The 21,898-nt window shown below is 36.5% G+C and overlaps 2 protein-coding genes across 3 annotated transcripts in view; one reads left to right on the top strand and one right to left on the bottom strand.

The window, feature by feature from the left end:
• Positions 1-21,898, top strand: part of LOC125877105 (glucan endo-1,3-beta-glucosidase 12) — a 343,740-nt gene that overhangs the window by 180,989 nt on the left and 140,853 nt on the right. The window lies entirely within an intron of this gene.
• On the bottom strand, positions 6,403-21,101 carry LOC125877089 (protein argonaute 16-like). 2 transcript variants are annotated; one of them, XM_049558406.1, is made up of 23 exons: positions 20,894-21,101; positions 18,919-19,154; positions 18,628-18,833; positions 18,320-18,535; positions 18,106-18,242; positions 17,929-18,026; positions 17,752-17,849; positions 17,498-17,669; positions 17,233-17,349; positions 17,053-17,160; positions 16,903-16,965; positions 16,440-16,553; positions 16,188-16,353; positions 16,001-16,113; positions 15,769-15,906; positions 15,549-15,679; positions 15,393-15,458; positions 8,360-8,423; positions 7,503-7,614; positions 7,341-7,414; positions 7,037-7,131; positions 6,924-6,955; positions 6,403-6,838 (listed from the first exon to the last, which is right to left on the bottom strand). In XM_049558406.1, exons 2-23 carry the CDS (start codon positions 19,132-19,134, stop codon positions 6,663-6,665), a joined length of 2,712 nt encoding a protein of 903 aa, XP_049414363.1. In that variant the 5' UTR covers positions 19,135-19,154; positions 20,894-21,101; the 3' UTR covers positions 6,403-6,662. The 2 variants fall into 2 exon arrangements, with proteins under 2 accessions (XP_049414363.1, XP_049414364.1); XM_049558407.1 differs by lacking the exon at positions 20,894-21,101 and having other exon boundaries at positions 18,919-19,239.

Here is a 21,898-nt window from a genome sequence, read left to right as displayed (position 1 = left end):
TATTACCCTTAGCTCATCGGAGACATGTATTTGTTTGTGTTATGTGTGTGTGTCATCTTTCTGTACAATCATTAGGACTATTCTTGATGCATCATGATTCATGACTACTTCAGGATTATGAAGTGTGCACACAGTTATGTCATTAACATCAGTTAAACAGATGAATTAGTTGTTGACACTCGAGGAATATTAGCAGCGAAGAAAGAATAACACCATCATATGGTATATACTTTGTGTCCTTCATATAAGTAGATTGATCCTTTTAAATCAGCAAGTAGAAATATTGCTGCTTGAGAAAATGCGCCGTGGAGGATGTTAATGAGAAAGCAGATCCAGCCCTCAACCCAACATTTGTGGTAGAGAGGAAGGTCTCTGTGAAAGATAATAATTGGACCAGCTCTGCAGTCTCCCTTTGTCACCTCATCATATGTTATCTTGTGATGGACCACTCAACTGCCCAGCGACAGAACTACTCAAATTCTTGTTAAATGAGTTGTGAGGACTGCTCGCTGACATCCCTAGCCTGAATGACTTTCAGCTAGCTATATTCATCATCAAGCTTGGTAAGAGCAAGTGGTCATCCATCTCTAGATGGAATGCTTCATTCGAGTATGGAAATGCTCCTGAGGTAAGCTGTTAATTTTTCAAGTGAAATTTATCTTCATGTGTCCTTTTTTATAAAAAAAAATGTGCCTTTTAAATGTGTCCTGATAATTTCTGAGATGTCTTTTTTTTTTTTCCGCTAAAGTTTAACTGCTTTTGTTCTGTGGTAAGAACTTCCGCGTAAAACCTCTCTGAACTAAAGGAAAATTATTCAAGTGTCCTTTGTAGAATGACTTGATGAAGTTAAAACTCTATACTTCGAACGAGTATTTCATTTTCAAATTTGAAATTACCTTTTATGAGTTGAACAAGAATTCTTTTTCATTGATTTTGAAGTGCCAGTGGTGGAAGTTACTACCCTCACCTGTTTATGAACTTGTATAATACATTGTGGTGGTTGTTACCTGCGTATGTTATTCCAGAATAATGAAGGCTTACAAATGGTACTTTTGATTAGTAAAATGCTTTTTAACAAGTACAAGTGTACAACTAACAAGTTAAATTGCAAGTATCTGTGGCATAAGTTATTTGGATTGTTTGACGAAACTATTGTTGCTCCATCTTCAATTGGTGAATCTTTTTGGCAGCACAAAAAATGAGAAGATCTTATGTCGAGAGCTTTTGCTTGTGCTTCATTGTATGTTTGATTTGATCACCATAATGATCCCAGCAACCTCAGCCACGATTTGGAGAATCTCATCTCTGCCTTAGGGACCTTTGGCGGTTGCTGTGATTTCTCAAGTATGATGTCAGTATTTGGTGAAACAGTAGTCATCTGAATTTATATTTCTTACTGTCAACCATATGCAAGCTGGGATTGGGCTCCAGCATCTCTTCTGCCTCACTATACCTCCCATGTTGTTCCAACACTTCATCAGGTCTCTTTTGGATTTCGGCATAGCCCACTTAACTCCTGTGACTGCACAGTGAATAAAAAAATGATTGAGGGTATCAGATTCCTTCCCACAAAAAAAAACATCTGGAATATAAGGCAGGCATGCCTTTGTAGCAACCAACATGTACTTTGTGTGGTATTTTAACCTTACCGATATGTTCCCAAGGCCATATGCATTGATTTCCAGAAGCATTAAAATTGTATAAGCAGAATTAATTGAGAATAGGCCTTTACTAGCTTCCAACTTGATCTCTTTTCATTTTTTTTTAAATCTCCCAATCAACTTTTTGACATTCTACCTAAAATCAAGCGCTTCCCATTGGAACTTAACCTAAAAGTATCACTTCTAGACTCAAACACCCAAGTATAAGATAGTGATAAGTTGGTAAAAAATCCCAACTTATCTATGGTCCAGGTAATTTTCTGCTGGCCGATATTATGGAATGTCACATGACTGATATTGTAACTTAGCTTCCACCCCCGTCCTCTTAAGCTCTTTGCACAAAGATGCTGTAAAACTTCCATACTTGATGTCAGATGATGTAAAATTTTGCATCTTTAAGTATCAACACTCAACTTGTACTTTTTGTTTTCTACTTTCTAACTTAGTTTTCTTTTTTCAGTTTTTTTTTTGTTTCTTGAGATCAGTTTAATAGATATATAGACAGATATTCTTGATGCCAACCTATTCTCTTCTAATTTTGACTATAAATAAGATGTACATGTGGAGTATGAAAAAGCGACTGTTGTTTATAAATAACTTCATAATATTTCTTGGTCTTCACAAGAAAAAGTAGAATACTTCTCCAAAAATATCAATTAAGGGAATGATCCTGAAATATAATTATACAGTACCTCTTAGCTCTTTTGTGGTGAACTATTTAGAATTGATTCACAAGAATTTATATATGTTTGTTTCATAAAAAAAAGAAGGAACTATATAATTGTTAACCCGTTTTCTTTTCTGGTTCATTACTGATGCTTGTCTTAATTAAACTACTTTCTAGTCAAGTCGCATGAAGAATTGCAAAAATGATCAATCAAGCTACTTGAATGTGGATCACAGGTACTAGTACCTGTTAAAGTGGTATAAACTTTAAAGTACAAAAGAACATGTCACTTTAACACCTAAAACTGGAAAGCATCCCCAAATTATGTGGTATATCACAATTTTCTTATGAACAATAATTCCTTGTAAGAGAGGAAATTTTTTCTTAGGTGTGCTTGTCTTCATCATCTTATTATATTTCTTTGTGTATTTAATTTAGCACATAAGTGATGATGCTATTCAACTAGATGTGATACACTGTTAATAGATTGCCTCATCTTTCCATCTGTTCAAGCCTTGGGACGTGTATCTGTGTGGGTGGAAGGTAGTAGGTACCCCGTGGAATTAGTCAAGGTACGTGCAAGCTGAAGATAGACTTGGCACTCTGATTTTATTATTGCGTGACAACGAGCTTTTTAATAAGTTACAGTTTACTCGCCAATTACCTTGAGTTATGTTGAACTTGAAGGCCATTATTTTGTCCACAATGTGGCAAAGAATCTGTTCTTTTTTTACTTCTCATTTCCTGATAAGCTGTTCTATGCTCCTTAGGTCGGCACATCAGCTATATGCTTTCTGCTGAATAATCAAGATTTTATCAAGCTAGTCCAAGTAAGGTGTCTGTACTTACTCATTACACATTTTTTTTTTTTTTTGAAACTGGTAACATGTATATATTTATAGATATATATGAATTAGATCTGCACCATGACAGTGCTATCTACAATTACAAAAACCCAACCATGCTTAGGACTACAGCTTCACAAGGAACCTATCATATCAACTAGTGGTTCAGTCTCCTCTACATAGTTTTCTTTACACCAAAAAGGGAACAAAAGAATACAATTCATCTTGATTTTCTGCACAGGATTGCTTTTGTCTTCAAAAATTCTGTAGTTCTCTCTTTCCAAATTGTCCACCATATACAAGCTGGGACAAGTTCCCACGGCTTCTTTTGTCTCACTGCACCGCCAATATAGTTCCAACACTTCAATAATTCACAACTTGTTGCTGGCATAGACCATCTTAGTCCTACCAAGTTCAAAAAAAGTTGCCACAATTGTCCAGTTATGGGACAATGTAGAAACAGATGGCTATTGTCTTCTCCGGCTGCACCACACATACAACATCTACAGCATAGATGAAATCCCCTTCTTCTTAAGTTTTCTTGAGTGAGACATGCTTCTCTTGCTACTAGCCAAGAAAAACATAAGACTTTGTAAGGGATATCTAGGTCTTCCAGATGAACTTCCATGGCCACTGGTCAAATTGTGCATTTTGTCTAATCTAGTAGTTGTATGCAGATTTGACAGTGTAGACTCCATCACTTCCAGATTTCCAGCACAACCTATCCTCAGATTCTTTGAAGCCCTGGAAAGATTCCAAGGTCTTGAACAAGTCCACGACTCTTTCCAATTCCCAGTCATGTAATAATCTTCTAAAAGTGATACTCCACCCATGTACTCCTTTAGCTGATTCAAGGTTAATATCTGGTAAAGTAGCAATAGTGTAGAAATTAGGGAACAAAACTTTTAAAGGACCGTGCCCAAGCCAGTTGTCATGCCAAAAGAGAATTTTCCTCCCGTTGCCAACTTTGAAACTGACATTTCCAGCCAAAAGTGGCCAAAAAGATCTAATGGCTCTCCAAACTCCGACTCCAAAGGGACAATTCACAGAATTTGAGCACCACTGGTCATCTTGGCCATATTTATCATGTATAAATCTCCTCCATAATGCATCAGTCTCCAAGTTATATCTCCATAACCATTTCATCAACAAGCTTTGGTTATGAGCTTTGAGGTCTCTAATGCCAAGTCCTCCATCCTTTTTGCTGGTGATGAGGCATTCCCATTTGACCAAATGAATTGCTTTCTTTTCTTTGTTACCTTGCCAAATGAAATTCCTCCTCAAGGAATCTAATCTTTTCAAAACCTTAGAAAGGATAGGAAACAGAGACATGACATAGGTAGGGAGAGCATCCAATACACTATTGACTAGAATGATCCTGCCGCCTAATGATAAATATTGCCCCTTCAAGTTAGAAAACCTTTTTTCACACCTTTCTATCACACTGTTCCAGATTTCCAGAGCTTTACTTTTTGCACCCAAAGACAGCCCTAGATACACAGTAGGTAAGGATCCCACCTCACATCCTAGAACTCCTGCTAACATTACACATGCTTCTGCTGCTTCATCTTTCTTTCTATGTATAAAACTTGTTAAAAAAATGGTTTAAGGTATGCATCATACCATAACCTTTGGAGAGATGATGCTGCAGCTTGCAGGACAGAAGACTGCAACACCCCATAAGCAAATACTTAAAAAAATTCCAACTTGGTGGTGAAAATTCAGTTTTTTTTAGTTTAAATTATATTGAGAAGAATTCAGGTTCATGCTAGAGATTAGGCAGGACACAAGCTCTAAGTAGGTGTAGACATGGTGATGCATAAAAAAAAAAACTCATAGGTATGTGGCAAAAGGGGTCAATGGGTCAACAAAAGAAGATATAATTACAAGTATGAACTCATTATGAACACAATCTGAAGAATATATAAAGGTAGCTGAACTATACAATTTGTAAGCCTTTCATGTGATATAGCTAGGTTTTTTTCTGTCTAGTGTTTTACTTCATCAAAATGTATTATTTTGACTGGTTATTTTGGTAAATGGATTTACAGCTAAATAAGACAGATTTGAGCCGTCCAATTTAAACTCTATTCTGGATGAAAGAGAAAAGATGTCCTGTTAGTGATCCCTTTGGTAAAGCCTACCTGAGTAGTGTCTTTCTTCGGATTAAACTTGAAATGAAATGTGTTTGCTTTGAGAAACATGTTTGTATATTTCCAAAGAAATGAACATTTTGGTTCTTCCTTTGACATTGTTTAGATGCATCCTTGAATAATTTTATGCCTGCACTCTTTCTAGGATTGTATAAGAATCTCAGTTGTTGCCTTGTCTTCAGAATATGTATTTCATTAGTGTTATAGGTGTCGTGTAGACTAGTCGCATAAATAGCAAACAATCTAAAGTACTATGCACTATCTGTAGGTTGGAAAGCTTGAAGAAGCTGTATTATATGGCAGGACTTAAATTGAAAACTTCTACAGGTTGTGGGAGACTATGATGACTTGGTCAAGCTACTGGAGGAAATTCTGTCAAACCATTTTGTAGCGGTGTTTACTGATTGGCATCGTATTAGTATGAGCAGCCTAGCACTAATATACTGCTGGACATGACCCAAAAAATAAAGTGTTGAAGTTTTCCCATTTACAAAAATCTGTTCATCACAGTACTGAGCTACTGAATTCTACTATTTTCTCCTTCATTTACAATTTGTGTTTGTATATAAAATTTGTATTGAGGTTTCCCCAGTTACAAAAATCTGTGCATCATATTACTGGGCTACAATTTGTATATTACACCAGGAAGTTAACAGACATACTATTGAATTCTTTCCTCATTTTGGCATGGGAATTGGACTTGTAATGTAGCAATGGTGGAAGCATGCTGAATGGCAAGGAAAGGAATTGCAATTTTTGAAGTCGTTTGGCTTTTATCTTTGTTGCGACTTGTAAGAACCAAGTCTTTTTGCTTTGTTTTTGTTTTTTTTCCGTTCCAAATTCTTTTAGACAATAGAATTTGTTAATCGAGCAATTTGGGTCAAGCATGAACTGGCTGTTGAATATGTTGAGTCCGTTCACTGGTACTTATTCACAATTTCTGAGTCATTCGCCAAACTAGCCATCTTATTAGCAAATAAAAGTTCGTGAATATTCATGAAAATGACAGACGCATAACGGATAAATTTCAACACTAAACAGCCAACTGCTGTTGAACAAATCAAGCCCCAAATTTAGGCAAACATTGACTATACAAAAATCAGTTCAACTTCTAAAATAGCTGGTTGGAGCAACGCCCAAAATTCTATGTCCTTTAAATGGTGAAATTTTTATCTTAATTACGTCCAAAAAAAACGCTCGAAGCATGATCTTTTCTCCTTGTTAGACGACCTTAAAGTACTTAACTAACCGAAAGCCTCGACAAAATTTGAAGCCGGGTACTATACTACCAACTACTAAGGATTTACAGCATATGCAGTTAAAAATTTTACAATTTTCAACAGAAAAACATTGAGTCGCTGACATTCTTGTGCAACCTGGGCAGTTCGGTGACCGGGGTAGTCCCAATTGATTTTACACTTCCCTGTTCTGACGAAGTTTCGGAGTGGTCCTCAAACTTGTCAAACTGCCCGAATTGTTGTGCTGCTAGGTGTGCATAACGCACAGGAGCCACTGCAGCAACAATGAAGTTGGATGATTTGCTTAATTTTGCTAATTCTATAATTCAAAATTTTTAATGCAGGATAAGAGGAATTACCAATAGAGGTCGCACTGGTGCTTCTTTGGTACCTGAAAGACAACAAAGTACTATCACATTGAACTTGCAAAGTGCATCATAATAACTTATAGATTACAAATCAGACAGCTTACACATATGATAGTGAATGTATGAGATTTTGCAAGACATCAGGTGCGAAACCAATCTCATCAAGCAATACATGATAATGTGCAGGTTTAGTTGTTCCCTGTAGTAAAATTTGTAGAGACAGACTATATCAGTTTACATTATTCTAATATTGTTGAAGCACTGAAGGAGATAAAATTAAAAAATTTAAAGCCCAGGTAATACATAATGACACAAGATATAACTAATTATCTACTAGGGCCATACACCAGGATAAGTAGGGCAAAATCTAGGAAACCCCCGATGGATAAAGGGGTTAGAGTAACTTACAATCATCCCCGCATGTGCACACATGAAAAAATCATTATTTCTAGGATGCACAATATTTGTGTCTACAACAGTACCTGAGGGGAGAGAGAGAGTGCATTTTAAATAATACCTTAGCACACATAAGTTGAAGTAGAACAAAAGAGTAGCTGGAAAGTTACACACCTGGTGGTACATTATCAACTGCATTAGCTTGAAAAAGTTTTGTATGGTGATTCTTTTGAGCCACGATCAAGGTGAACTTAGGGTTGCCGCCCTCACCAAGATGGTTGTATGCCTGTTTTTCAGAAAATACGAGACCTAAAAATAAACATCCAGGAACTAACAACTGATGGATGATGTATAGAACTCAGATCCTAAGAGATGCCTCAATTTAAGCATTAAATCCTAATATTCAATTAATTGTGTCATGCTATATTGCTTCTTGGTGCTCTCTCTGTAATGAGACTGAGGAAATCAACAACCATTTGTTCCTCCATTGCAAAGTGACAACACAATTGTGGAACCTCTTTTTGGGACTAACACATACTGAATGGATTATGCCTGAGCATACAGCAGATCTACTTAGTTGCTGGATCAGCAGAGGGGGGAGAAAATCTAAGAAAAAGTGGTGGAGTATAATACCATCATGCATTTGGTGGTGTATTTGGAAAGAAAGAAATAGCAGATGCTATGATAACAAAGCTAATTCAATAGAGAAAGTCAAATGGAGCTGCTTGACTACTTTTTATTTTTGGTGTAAAGAGGAAGGGATAGAAGAAACTGCACAAATTTTGGATTTTATAGGCACTTTGTAATCTATTAGCCTTTTTTGTTTTTTCTCTTGTTGGAAACCATTTATTGGAGGTCTCCAGCATATCCTTAATGCTGATGAATACAACATTACCTTTATCAAAAAAAAAAACATAAGATAAGAAATTAAACATCTCTATAAAGAAAAATAACTCTCCGATGCAGTATTAGGTATGAGTTTATCAGAATGACAGAAGGCATAAACAATTTTCAGATAAAAAGGACATTACCTTGATCATTTGATCTAGCTCAAGGTTCAGAAGTTGACTAAACTGTGATTCGCTGACGCCATCCCTAACAAAGAACAGTGTTAGGTCAGCTGCAAATGGTTATCGATATAATAATTAAGAACAATCATCATGTTATTGCAAACAGAAACTTTGAAAAGGGACTGCTATAAAAGTCTCAGCCACATAAACCTCAATACACTAGCAAAGGTATATAGTAGTGTTAGTTTGGCTGCGTCCTAAGCACTCAAAGAACCACGTTCTTTGAGCAACTATGCAAGAAGGTGAATCGCGGAAAGTAAATCAACACAAGTATTTGACGTGGAAAACTTTCTTACTTTAGGAATCAAAAAACACGATCCAACTCTCCACTATAATTCAAGGTTTACAACCGCTCTTGTAACACCTTAGGACTTGTTCCCAACAATCCCGTCTTCTCTACCCTCTATACTCTTTTCCTTCCACCCTTTACAACTCAAGATAACACCTACTACAATCTAAAAGAATGTAATGATCCTTCCTTGTAACTACTTCAAGAAACTACCTATTACAAACTAAAAAACTGTATAGATGAACTTGATAGGAACAGGTTCTTTGTTGCAACAACTTCTTCTTCGAGACTCTTCATGTAGAACTGGGAACACTCTGAGGACTGTCTTTGGATGTGATCAAACTCCAAAGTTTGTTTAACGTGTTGTTTATATAGGAGTAAGTCGCTGCCTTCTAGATATCCAATCTAAGTTAGATTTGGTTCAACATTTGCCAAGAATCCAATCCGAATTTGACTTGGTTCAACACTTGCTTCTTCAACTCCTTGTTTAAAACTAATTCCATGTGCAAGTTTATTGTAACTTTCCTTGTATACCTTTTCAGTTCCTTGGAGAGCTACATTCTTCATGAAAATCTAGTGCACATGTAAACCGTCTCAATCTTCTCTCTTCGAGAGTCTCCTTCTCTGCTCAAAGGAACAGGTTCTTTGATGAGTTCCTTTGGCAGTGTTGCTTTTTGTGTCCCTTCTTTGGAGATCTATGAGGACCTGATTCTTGATACTTCTATCTTTCTTCAGCATGTGAATGTCACTTGTACACAATTTGTCAATCATCAAAACTTCAACATAGCTTCACAAGATCTTAAATGTAGATTTAGAGTTCATTGTGTTTTAACAAGTAGAATGGTTAAAATTCACCTAGCTTGATACCTTATATAGCTAAGAGTCGCCAAAAATCTTATGGAGACGAGGCACAGGGATCTAGAATTTAAGGAAGGTGAATAGGTGACTATGTGTTCTTGAATGTGTCACCAATGAAGGGAGTCCTAAGATTTGGAAAGAAAGGGAAGTTGAGTCCTAGATTTGTTGGACCTTACAAAATTTTGAGCAAGATGAGTAAGGTGGCTTACGAGCTAGACTTCCCATCAAAACTATCCTCGGTTAAAGAGAGCTTAATGTATGAAGAAGTACCTTTAGAGATCCTTGACAAGCAAGTCCGTAGGTTGAGAACCAAAGATGTAGCGTCAGTAAAAGACTTGTGGCGTAACCATCAATTATAAAAGGTTACATGTAAATTTGAAGAAGAAATGAAGAAAAGATACCCTTGTTTGAGGAAGGAGGTATGTAAAATTTAACTTTTTGAAAATATTCACTTTATTTGTATATGTTTGAATGTGGAAAATTTTAATAGATTATGTGGAATATATGTCTGGTTGTGAGTGCTGATAATATATTACAGTTGGATAGTTGTATGAGTTTGAGATTATTGAGATTGGACAGGTTGAAACTTTTGGATAGCTCTAGTTACAAGGGGAACTCTGGCAAAAGTTCTGAAAATTTTGGGAGTTGGCCAAATTTTGGTGTCTTAAGAGAATAGTGGATATGGAACAAGGCCTAAGATTCTTTTAGATCATGTATTATTTGAATTAGACATTCGAGGACAAATGTTCTTAATGGGGAAAGAATGTAAAGTTCAGTAAGTTTCAAGGCTTACAATTTTGGTAATTACAGGCTTAATAATCAATTAATGTGTCTGAGGAGTACAATGGGTCACATTATGTAAATCAAGTGTTGGGAACATGCCAATTATACATGGTATAGGTGAGAAGGGGTTTAATAATGATATATATATTTGTGTTTTAAAAACTAAAAGAACTAATGAAGAGAATAAGTGGGCCAAGCCCATAAATGTCAAAATGTAGCTTTCTGTTTGCACGTGAAAAAAGAGATCAATCAGTAATGCATTAACACAATTATGATACAAACAGAATCTAATTATTTTACGCCAGTTGCTGCAATCCATTTGACTTCACGGTTCTTGCGATTAACGCAGGTAAGGAAATTTTTGTTCTCTTTAGTTTCACTTCTGTTCTTTTTATGAAATTGTCTATTCGATTGTGGAGATAATTAATTTTAGTACCATAAAAAGCTAGTCCCTGAATGGTGAATAGAGTTCCGAAATATAAAGAAAGATGAAGAATTGGGAATCTAAAACTTGGTTACTGCAGCAAATCGCCAACAGAGTTCAAAGTTGGAAACTTTGGAATGTTTATTAATAACAATAGAAGACCAAAAGGTGTTAAGAGCTTTACATTGATTTGTTAGCAACGCGAAGGAGAATTGGTGGCTTAGAGGAAGCAAACTTATTGCTTTAAGCAGTAGCCAATCAACATGATAAAAATACTAAATGTTCTGTATCATTTCAGTAGCAGCTCGAAGGAGATACTTTACCTTTGTCGAATCGGGATAAGAACTAGAAATGGGTATAAGCTCACTGGAATTTCCTTGACATTAAGATTGATACTGATTACATTATTTGATGTAGATTGGGTTGTTGATTGTGGTTGGCACGCGTAGTAGTTAACCTTGCTAGGAGGGAAGAAACTTGAGGTGAGTTACGACTTGTTATAACTTAAGTTCTTTCCTTATGAAGTCATTCCCATAAAGTGTTGATTAAATGTATCTAAATGTTAGTGTGAGTTTAATTGGAACAAGTGAGCTCACATTGCTCATCATTGAATAAGTTTATCCACTGCTCTCTGTCTTCCTTTGTTTGCTTATCTGTCTAGTGAATATTAAGGTTGTGTATACCTATTTGTGTATGAGTAGTTTGTGCTAACTTTGCTCAGCCCTAAAACAGTGCCTAGTTCCCCTAAAAACGTAACTGAGAAGGGAAAATCTCACCCATCCCTGTATCATGCAACGAGTGTGAGCCTCCACAATTGTGTACTTCTCTTTCATAGTGCTGAAAGCGATAATGTACCCTCTTATGTTATGACTATGATAAAGTTAAAATGTTGAAATTTTGATGCAAACTTAAATGAATGGTAACTGTATAAAGGGTTACTAATTTTGTCATAACGTTACTAATTTTGTCATAACGAGGCGTAGCATGAATAGCAACCCTACAAAGGGTTACAAGTAACTATTCAAAGGGTCACTAACAATGAGACACAACATGACCTGATACATAGTTGTTGACTAGGTTTCAATATTAGGGCTGTGAGAGATATCTAGAGAGAGAAACTCCTACTTCTCCCTAGAAGCTAGAAAGCAAAAGTTACCTTCGTACAAAGGTGTGTTGAAATGGCCTGCGCTTTCCCTAAAGGGAGATTGCAGAAGGGTGGATGAGGATTTTGAACCCATTTTCAGAATTTCCAGAGTGCATGTGGAGGCATTATGGCAAGGAAGGATTTTTTCCAATAGTTTTAGTGTACAATTTCTTTATAGTATTCGATGATTTCCCCGTCAACTCGGTGTGGCTCTTGAGTGACTTCCACTTGTACCATGAGTTAGTCTATGTTGTTATACTATTTGCATTGGTCATCTTGTGAAATTTTTTTGTGTTCTTGTCCCCTTCCTTTAGCCATAAGGCTCTTATTTTCTGTCTCCGCAGGCTTTCTTCCCTCTTGAACAAATTATCATACTTTAACATGATCTCTACCTTCTTTGTTATCTCTTACTCTGTGAGAATTCTATCTTCCCTATTTGCATCTATTACTGCCATCTGTTTAAGTAGTTTTTTCCTCTGGTTGCTCAGATTCCCAATATCGCCTTTCCTCCATTCCTTTAGCATAATTTTCACAGCTTTGAGTTTGGATGCTAAGACATGGGCAAGGCTTCCGATGAAAGTGAAAGAATCCCACCAACCATTAACTGTGTCAATAAAACCTTTTTTTTTTCGGCCACCAATTTTCAAACTTGAAATAGTTCTTGTTTCTCACCCAAGATCCACCCAACAAAGATAATAGAATGTGGTATGAACTCAATCTTTGGAGGGGTATTTGTTTTAAATATTATTGAAATTAGCATTCCATTCTTCTGAAATTTGGATCCTATAAATCCTGGAGGCAGCTTCCTATTGATCCCCTTTGAACCAGGTGTCACCCGTGTAAGTAGCATCCTTCGATTGCAGATCAATTAACTTCTTGTCTTCAATGTGATCTGAGAATTCCTTCATGCCCTTTGTTCTCCCATTACAGTTCTTCTCAGAAGTGACCCTCGCCACATTGAAATCCCCACATAGAGCCCATGGTCCCTCAATCAGACTGCTCACTGATCCTATTTCTTCCCAAACCAACCTACTTTCCTTGTAGCAATTAGGAGCGTATACTCTTGTTAAATATTATTATGAGAAACTCCTATCCAGGGAGGAATCGACTTTTCCACAAAGTTCGGTATGGATCCCCAGGGTACCTCAAAAAGTTTGTTTATTCACTTGGTTAGCTATGAGGGTGGTAATCTTGATGGCAGATGATTTGAGGAAGAAGAAGATCACTTCTGTCAGTTGGTGTTTCATGTGTAAAGAATCTGGAGAAGACATAAACCACCTTTTATTACATTATTGGTTGCCATCTTCTTTGTGGAGAGAAATTCTAAGATGGTTTAGAGTTGAGTGATAATGTCGGGCACTGTGAAAGACTCGGTGGTTAGTTAGGCCTTTAGAAGACAGGAGAAGAATCAGAGAAGGGGATGCTGCTTGGCACTCATATAGACAGTATAGAGAGAGGAATAGGAGTTTTTTGAGAGCGTAGAGAAAAAATTTGCTTATTTGACAAACAGTCTCTTCGCTCTTATTTCTTTTTGGTACACTCATGACGTTCCAATAGGTATAGAGGATTGGATGGTTTTTGCAGAAAACCATGTTCTGTTGTAAGGTTCTCTACCTTTTGGTGGGCACTTTTTACACCCTATCAATGTGAAAATTATTACTTGATAGAAAAAAATAAAGGGTCACGAACAGCTGTACAAATGGTTGCTAATATTGTCATAACAAGGCACATAAGATTGGTGGTCATATAAAGGGACACCAGTAATCATATAAAGGGTTACTAGTTGTGCACAAGTTTAGTCGACTGAAACAACTTTAAAGAAAGTGAAAAGAATGAATAAATGAACTAAGATATAAGTTTTATGTTTTCCTGCTTCACTGTTGTACGATACTTTAGGATGAGTTACGACTTGTTTCCTCTCTTATCCCTTCATTACCCACATGTTTCTATTCAAGGTCTTGTTTTGACTTTGGTGAGGAGAATGTTGAGACTCATTGAGTAACACTAGTAGCGTACTGACGTTCTCTTTGTGGAACCTGCATTGACCTATGTCAATTAGGTCAATGTAGACACAAGCTTCATAGACAAGCAGACTACGAGCTAGGTTGCTTTATTCCAGAAGTTGATTTGGTGAGTTCTGACCTTGACCATGGAGTTTCTCCTCTTTCAGTTGGAAATTTTTTTGTTCTTTCTTTCTTTTTTTTTTTGAGACAATTTTTATTCATTAATCCAGCAATTGTTCTGGGGATTGGCATTGGCCAGGATATCTATGTCGTGTGCATTCCCCTTGGTACTCCAATAAGGCTTCATAGACGTGTTTTTAGTTGGGTTATGATTGTTCACATTGCATGGCATCGTTTTCAATAATTTCTAGTTGTTTACAGATTTTGATATATTTTTGGATTATTTAAAAATTGTTGGAATAGAGTATTGCTCCAAAAGTTTAGTTATTTATTTTAAATGCACGTGGGGTATGTGATATTAATTAATAAAGTACAGGTTAGAACTGTCAAGCTGATTTGCTCGGCAAGTAAGGCACCAGGTGCCAGTTACGGCTTGTTTAGAAAACGGGTCATGACAGGACTTCCTTGGGTTGAGATCATCCAGGAGGTTGAAGTTATCAAACTACCAAGTTCAGGGGTGGTAATTAGGACCAAAAATTGTTCAGGGTGGACAGAATAAATAGTGCCAAGTTCAGGGGGGTGGGGGTTCCCACTTCCCAATGTATTCTGCCAAAACAAATTGCACAGCTTAGGAACATAGATGTACTATTTCAATCTATCTCAGGTGAAGATGATTTGTCCTATCAAAAGGCTTTCAAGATTGACAAGATATGAAGATGACATCTAAGAACACTGATCTGCAACCCGCATCATCTCATGGGAGAAACTATAAGATTCTGGATTTCTTTTAGTTTATCCAGAATGATTGGCTCCAACTTTGACCTTGTAATAGTGTGCTTTATGATACTCAGTCCTATTAACTTTCTTTTAAAATATGGTGCCTATGCCAGCTTGGCTTACTGCACCTTGAATAAACCAATACAGCTTTATCTTACTTCTCTTGTCCACAAAAATTACATATATGTGAATTTTGAAATATTAAGATGTAACTTTTTCATCTTGTTGCCTATGTGCATGACATTACTGCTAATATTTTACAATAGAAAAAATGCCTACAACAAGGAGCATCTGTCATGCAAACTAAAAGGATTTTATGCAATCATATGAAGCAGCATCCAATATATCTTAAATAAAAAAGCTAAATTTGGGGTAAAGCAACAATTTTTTGTTTGAGTTAGCAACTGTCACGACATATGTTGCTCCGACTTCAAAAATGCCTTCGAGTGTGTGTGTCGGATCCTCGAGAAGTAGTGAATTTTTGGAGGATCCAACACGGGTGCAGGAGCATTTTGGAGAGTCCGAGCAACATATGCCACTACTCATATGTATAAAAGCATCTACAACTTTGACTTCAAACATGAATATTGGAGTACCTGAAGACAATAATTTGAGCTGGCTTATGCCCGTTACTTGTCCTATAGAAGTCCAGAAGTAGTTCTCTGCAGCACAAGTACATATATAAAATTTAAATATTTCTGTACATAGTTTGTCATAGAAGACTTGACATGTTATTGGATATAAAGATGCACCTCATGATTCCTTCATCGTCTCCATTTGGTAAAGGCTTGTATAAGGATTCTATAATTTCCAACTTTGGAGATTGACTGCGCACAACTGCCCTATACTTGGATATTAATGGCCAGTATAAGGATCCCACAACCTGGAAGAACCGTGATAAGAAGGCATAGGAAATCAGCTGCAACGCAATTGACAAAAGAAAAGAGAAAATATCTTGGGAAAAAGAACAACCGCAGCAATTGATGGAATATCTGATTGACCAGGAGATCCATGAGAGACGTCCATTCCCAGGATCATTGTTGGAGTGTCCTTAATAAGCGGTAGATGAGAGGTATGTTCCATAGCCAACAATGAATTGGTCCCTCCAAGCTTTTAAGCACAAGCAAAAGAAAAAACTATCCCAACTCAGAATAACTGAAAGTAGAAAATATCCAAACTGTTGATCGCAGATTCAGAAGATTACCTTTGCATTTATTTTGAGAAGCACATTTGTTAGATATCGATCAGTGATCTTTAACGGAGAGATACATTGAGTAACAATTCCCAAGTCAGTCAAACTTTTTTTCTTCCAAGGTCCTTGACATTATTAAATGTATAAATTAGTATAGGATATTGAAAGCAGCGTGAGCAGGACTAACATAGTACATTACCATATAACTCTGAGTTTTTCCGCTCTGGCAAGACACAGAGGAGGAAATCAGGATGGCCAGGCAGTCTAGCTATTATCTCTTCAAACATCTGTTCTACTCGAACTACAGCCCCAGCTCGCCTATACTGGGGATCTTCCTCAATGAGCGTATGTGGGCGCTCAAAATGCTGATAGACAGGAAAAGAAAATATTTGAGCCCAGAATACACAGCAACAAAGCACACGATGAAAGATATAAATGTGACACTACATACAATGCCTTTGCTCCTTCCGCAACTAATAAGCTCCCTTGAAAGGTGACTTGTATCACAACTGGCAGAGAAGTTGACCACTGCCCAGCGTTCAATTCGTGCAGGGTTGAAAAGATGCTACAAGTAAAAATGGTAGAGTGAGAGTGGAATTTGCGGTCAACCAAAAAACTGCTGTAAACATTATAATATTTTCACTACAGTAGGTAACGTAACAATAGAAACCTTCTTCAATTTCCCAAAAAGATTATCCGCAGATCGAGAATAATGGGGACAAATTCATATCTACCGCTCGTCCTTTCCTTCATAGTCAAGTTCTCAAAAGGTTGATCCCCAGGTAGTAACAAAATTATAGAGGACAACCACAGGCGATTGTCACATCTCATTATATTCGCAGTTGACACCCTAAACTATAAGGAAATTTTTTTTATAAGGATACTACAAGGTAATATTATGTGGTTAAATGCACCTTGTTCTTAAAATTCCACCTGCCGTCGCAGGGAGTGACCTCTTCGCCGTTACCAACCTTCAACTAGAGATTACAAGATAATAAAGTAAAGTCAGAAAAGAAATTCAAAATTTTAATGGACACTGTCATTCAAGAATGTGCAGATGCTACCTTTGGGGCTTCAAGGACCCTGCCGTTAATTTGAATCAGCTGCTTTTCTATTGAGATTCCACAAGCAACAAGAAAGGGATCATCGTCATAGCTGTAATCCCTCACAGCCTGCCAAAATTCCAGTAAGGTACAGAGGCGTAAATTAAAAGGATCAGAACCATCAAGACTGCAACAACTTACATCTGTTATAACTTTAATTCTTTCACGAGGCTTCTGCCTTGATTTTTCAACTAAAGATGCCCTCTGGACCGATGATAATGCCTTTGTGTATCTTTGAAGGGAGACCAAATAACACAGCTGAATATTAAGGAAAGAAAATAAAAGTTGACTCTTGGAAGCTGGTTAGCTGAATATTAAGGAAAGAAAATAAAAGTTGACTCTTGGAAGCTGGTTAAGTGAACTAGGGTCCTATAGTGTAAATAGAAACAATAATAACTCTGCACACCTCCAGTGGCAGATAGTTTGGTCGTTTTGGTTTTCCAACGTCCAGACATGGCATATAAACTGAGGATGAAAGTTCTATGTTACGATGTTTAGTGAAATACTCATAAACAGTTATCTCAAGGGTCTCTCCTCCATCATCTGGACTACCACCATTTTTGACCTTCATAGAAAATCTATAAGAAACAGTCAACAAAGTAAGATGTTACATATCTGTGCAGTTAGCAATAGGTATGCACAAAACAAATGGATACTCACAACTGTTGATTGCAAGGTCTGTCAGTCAAACCGATAATTTTAAATTCTCTGTTGTTGTGCTTAGCTTTAACTCTCAGATTCTTCAACATTCTTTTTGCCTGTATAAAATTACAAGTTAATGAAGTGTGGAGAGCTGAAAGAAAGAAGAGGTTTAGCATGCAGTTAGATATTACTCACTCTTGCCCAATCAATATAACGAGGCTCCTTTACATTCTGGTTAGCAAGCAAAAAATCAATTACAGGTCCAGGTGATAGGATCATAGTTGTAGACACATCTACAAACCAAGAATTAAGCAACATTAAGATTGAGAAAAATCATAGGAGAGCTACACTGGAGAGTTTCCATTGTTATACCCATGTTCAAGGTCAAGCCACCATCAGTTGGACGAAAGCTGGAATGAAACCCCCTGCAACTCATTACACCCCCTCCAACATCTGTGAAGTTCCTTGAGTCATCATGAAAAAATGACTGCCTAACCAAGAGGCATCCTCTGTGACCAACATGAATATCTGTATAAGTTTTGGCTCAAGAAAAGATTGATGGTCACCAGAATAACAGGGTAATTACCTATTTGCAGCTTGTTGTCGCAATATAATGTCTAGAACCCTCAATGCATCTTGAACATTTTCTGGATCAACTCCTTGAAGGGCAAGATCAACAGACCTTAATGGTATTTTAGCTGCATAGTCGATCTCCACCAGGAAAGCCTTCGAATGTAGAGAATGCTTAGACCTTTTACTGGAGTGATTGAGGCTTCCATTATCTGAGGGGCTCTCACTAGCACTGCAACCAAAGTATAAAATAAGCTTAATGTATATTATAGAAGCCTTGAAGTAACTGCAACTACACAGTCAAAGAATTTTTCAAGGACATACTGCCGTGCACTAGACTCCTCAACAACCACAGTGAATTCCAGTCTGTTGCGTGGTAGAGGTCCCACTGTGTACAAATTCTTCTCTCCATCATAAGCAAATCTCTTCCCAGCAAATTCAGACGAGTATGTTTTGTGAAGTCTATCTATAATTTTTCTTCTAATCACCTTGCTGTTAACGTCCCTCTTTTCATCAGAAGTTATAGAGACCTGTAATAGCGCAACGCAGAAAATTTGATTGAGTGCCATGGGAATCCAGATGACTGAAGAAGGACTAAATAATTGGCAATCATACACTATAATGGTAAAATATTTCATCAGGACACTTGATAGAAACTTTTAGGTGGTTTGCGAGCAAAGAAATTTCTCGTCCAGATGCTCCATCCCCAGGCCTCATCATTATAGTACGCTTGGGCTGATCAACTCCTTCCGGCTCTGCATTTGACGTTATAACTGGTGGCGGTTCTTCCACAGGTGTAATACAACTCTCTCTTCCCTCACTAATTTCCATGTTTCAAACGGAACAGTGACCTAGGAGAAGTTGTTAGCCAAATAAACATCAAAAGATGAAGGCTACTGAAATCAGAGTCCTTTCTATACCCCATATGATACATCATGAGAACACAGCTACCAAATATTTTAAGCATGTTTCAGTTTCTTGTCCTACGAGGATAAAGTTGTAGAAAAATATATCAATCAAACAACTAAACCTCAATTCCGAACTCCTTGTGGTAGGCTATTATATCAATCCATGTACACATTCCACTCTATTCAAATCAAGTTAAAATTTAATCTTTATGAAGAGCAGTACTGATGAAAAGTAATTTATGGTCAAACAGTTTGTACATTGTAAAAGAAAATTAGTCAAAAGATCATATTACAAGCAAAATTGGACACATATGAAGAAAAACTGGAAAAGAAATAAGCGGAATCATCAAGGCTTTCTAAACTGAGGACTAGAACCAAGCACATAACTTCCAAATTCATGAAGATGCTTAGCACATATGGGGAGATAAGCATTGGAACAGCTTCATCAAGGAATTGAGTAATTGACAACTTACTACTGTCCAACCTGAAGATATCAATACTATTAGGATATTGCAAAGAACATAAAGTAGTGGAGAGACTGGTTGAAATTTAAAATGTCTGTCAAATTCTAAACTAATAATAATAATATTTTAATGCTCTAAAGAGAACAAAGAAAAAATCATAAATCAACTATGCTCAGACTACAGTGTATGACCAAGTAGTATAAGTGTCAAGGAATACTGGACCTACGGGACATTGTAGAGTGTATAGTGCATACCAACTTAGGATTAGAACTCAGGAGTTGAACCTTGAAAGCATATAGATAACAATGACACAGTGTCAGTATATGGTAAAGCTGAAGCCAACGGCCAAAAGAAAAAATACACTCTTCAAACTCATTTAGCTTTTGGTCAAAGTACCCAAAATCGGTTGACCAAATTCGGACACGGATCCTACATCCACACCCATGTTGTGTCGACATGGGTGCGGCAACAAAAGTGAAGAGTCTGAGCAACTTACAGACAGGACACACCCTTAAAGAGCAATATACTAAATGAAAATGTTACTATATCATCCCTAATTATTATAAGTCATCTCACTCATTGGGAAATGAATAGAAAATAATTAGTACTTAATATTTAAGGTAAAATAGGTATAAAATGGTAAATTATCCCTTCTTTTGTTTTCAAACTGGACAAGTAAAAGATGGACAAACGGAGTATATCAAACTGTGTCCAATCGAAAAAACATAACCCTATATAATGGAACAGATTGAGTATGTATAATATTTATTTTTTAGAAAGCACATTAGAAAATTTGAACATTGAGCACCAAATGTGTGGCGTGGTGGTCAATGAAGTGGGCTTGAGCACCATTAGTCATGTCTCAGGTTCAATTCTCAACGGACACAAAAACACTAGGTGATTTCTTCTCATTTGTACGGAGTTAGCTGGTACTTGTTGCTCGAATAAATCAAATATGATAAATGCCAAAAGAAATGCATTTGACACTGAGGCAGAGACGACCTATTCCAAAACTGGAAAAGGAGAAACTAAAATGCATGTGGACTAAAATAGGCAAACTTAAGCAATCAATACATACAATTTACAAAAATGGTCAAAAATTAAGAAAATCGAAACAGTACACAATGTAAGACTAACAAAACAGCAATGCACATCACAATCAAGTGAATGGAGACGAAGTTAGCGAAAACGAAGAAACCAGAGATAGATAAATCTCACCTTGATGAACGAAAACGAATGGCTTACTGTGTTAGGGTTTCCGCTGGTGAAGAAGAAGAAGAAGCGATTCAGTAAATGCTTCTGGAATCTTCTGTTTCTCTACTGCTCTCACTCCGTACTATGTGAGAGAGTAGTGAGACATTGGAGGGAAAGACCAAAAAGAGAAAAAAAGGTCTTTGAGCTAATGCTTCACGCGAATTTCTTTTTCTTTGTTTCTTTCTGCTTCGTATTGGGGTTTAAGAAAATTAAAAAAAAAATAGTATTTAATAATTTTGTCCTGCTGAAAGCTTATTTGCGCTTTGCGATCACCACCGTTAAAGTTTTCACAAGATTTGGTGATTAGTAGGGGTAATTTTGTCATTAAATTTTTATTTTACTGTTCTAAAATCTTTGTAAATTAATTAATTGTACTTCTAAAAATTTGTATTTTGTAAATTTCGTGATACTTCATAGTTAAATAAAATTGAGTGTGTGCTTTTGTATATAAAAATATAGTTCATTTAGTCCAAAATATAATAGTTCATTCTCGATAAAAAGGACGTTTCTTCATTATAACAGTTTGCACAAATCACATTTCAGGTAATCTTTTATTTACTAGTGTTTTAAAAAAATTAATATACAACATTATACATTTGTATACAACAATGTACAAGACTTCGTCTTCTTTCTTGAATTCAAGCACCAAATTCATCTAAAACTGTCGTTAAATCATCCAAAATTTTAAATTTAGCCTCCTCAATACGTAATCGATATGTTGAAACAATACACACTCGAAACAGAGCTTATTTGCGAAAATTAGATGTTCACACTTTGAAACTCGAGCTTCAACAATGGCTAAACATCATTTTTACTTATCATTATATCAAAGTTTCAATATAGGATCTATTTAAGAAAAAATTACATAAATACACAATTTATTTTACTATACTCTCTAAAATTTCCAACCACTTGAAAAAATTTACAAAAATCTCTACTTTACGTGATGTATCAGTCGGATAGATCACT

This window comes from Solanum stenotomum, chromosome 9, assembly GCF_019186545.1.
Source record: "Solanum stenotomum isolate F172 chromosome 9, ASM1918654v1, whole genome shotgun sequence".
In the NCBI taxonomy this organism is placed as follows: domain Eukaryota; kingdom Viridiplantae; phylum Streptophyta; class Magnoliopsida; order Solanales; family Solanaceae; genus Solanum; species Solanum stenotomum.
This window is presented reverse-complemented; position numbering and strand designations above follow the sequence as displayed.

What these genes read in the sequence shown, in the direction of transcription:
- LOC125877089 (XM_049558406.1), bottom strand. Translation starts at nt 19,134, where the DNA reads ATGGAAATTAGTGAGGGAAGAGAGAGTTGTATTACACCTGTGGAAGAA. An exon ending in CAAACTATCTGCCACTGGAG is followed by an intron (nt 17,350 to 17,497) that starts GTGTGCAGAGTT and finishes CTTAATATTCAG; the next exon opens with CTGTGTTATTTGGTCTCCCT. An exon ending in ATATTCCATCAATTGCTGCG is followed by an intron (nt 15,680 to 15,768) that starts GTTGTTCTTTTT and finishes CGGTTCTTCCAG; the next exon opens with GTTGTGGGATCCTTATACTG.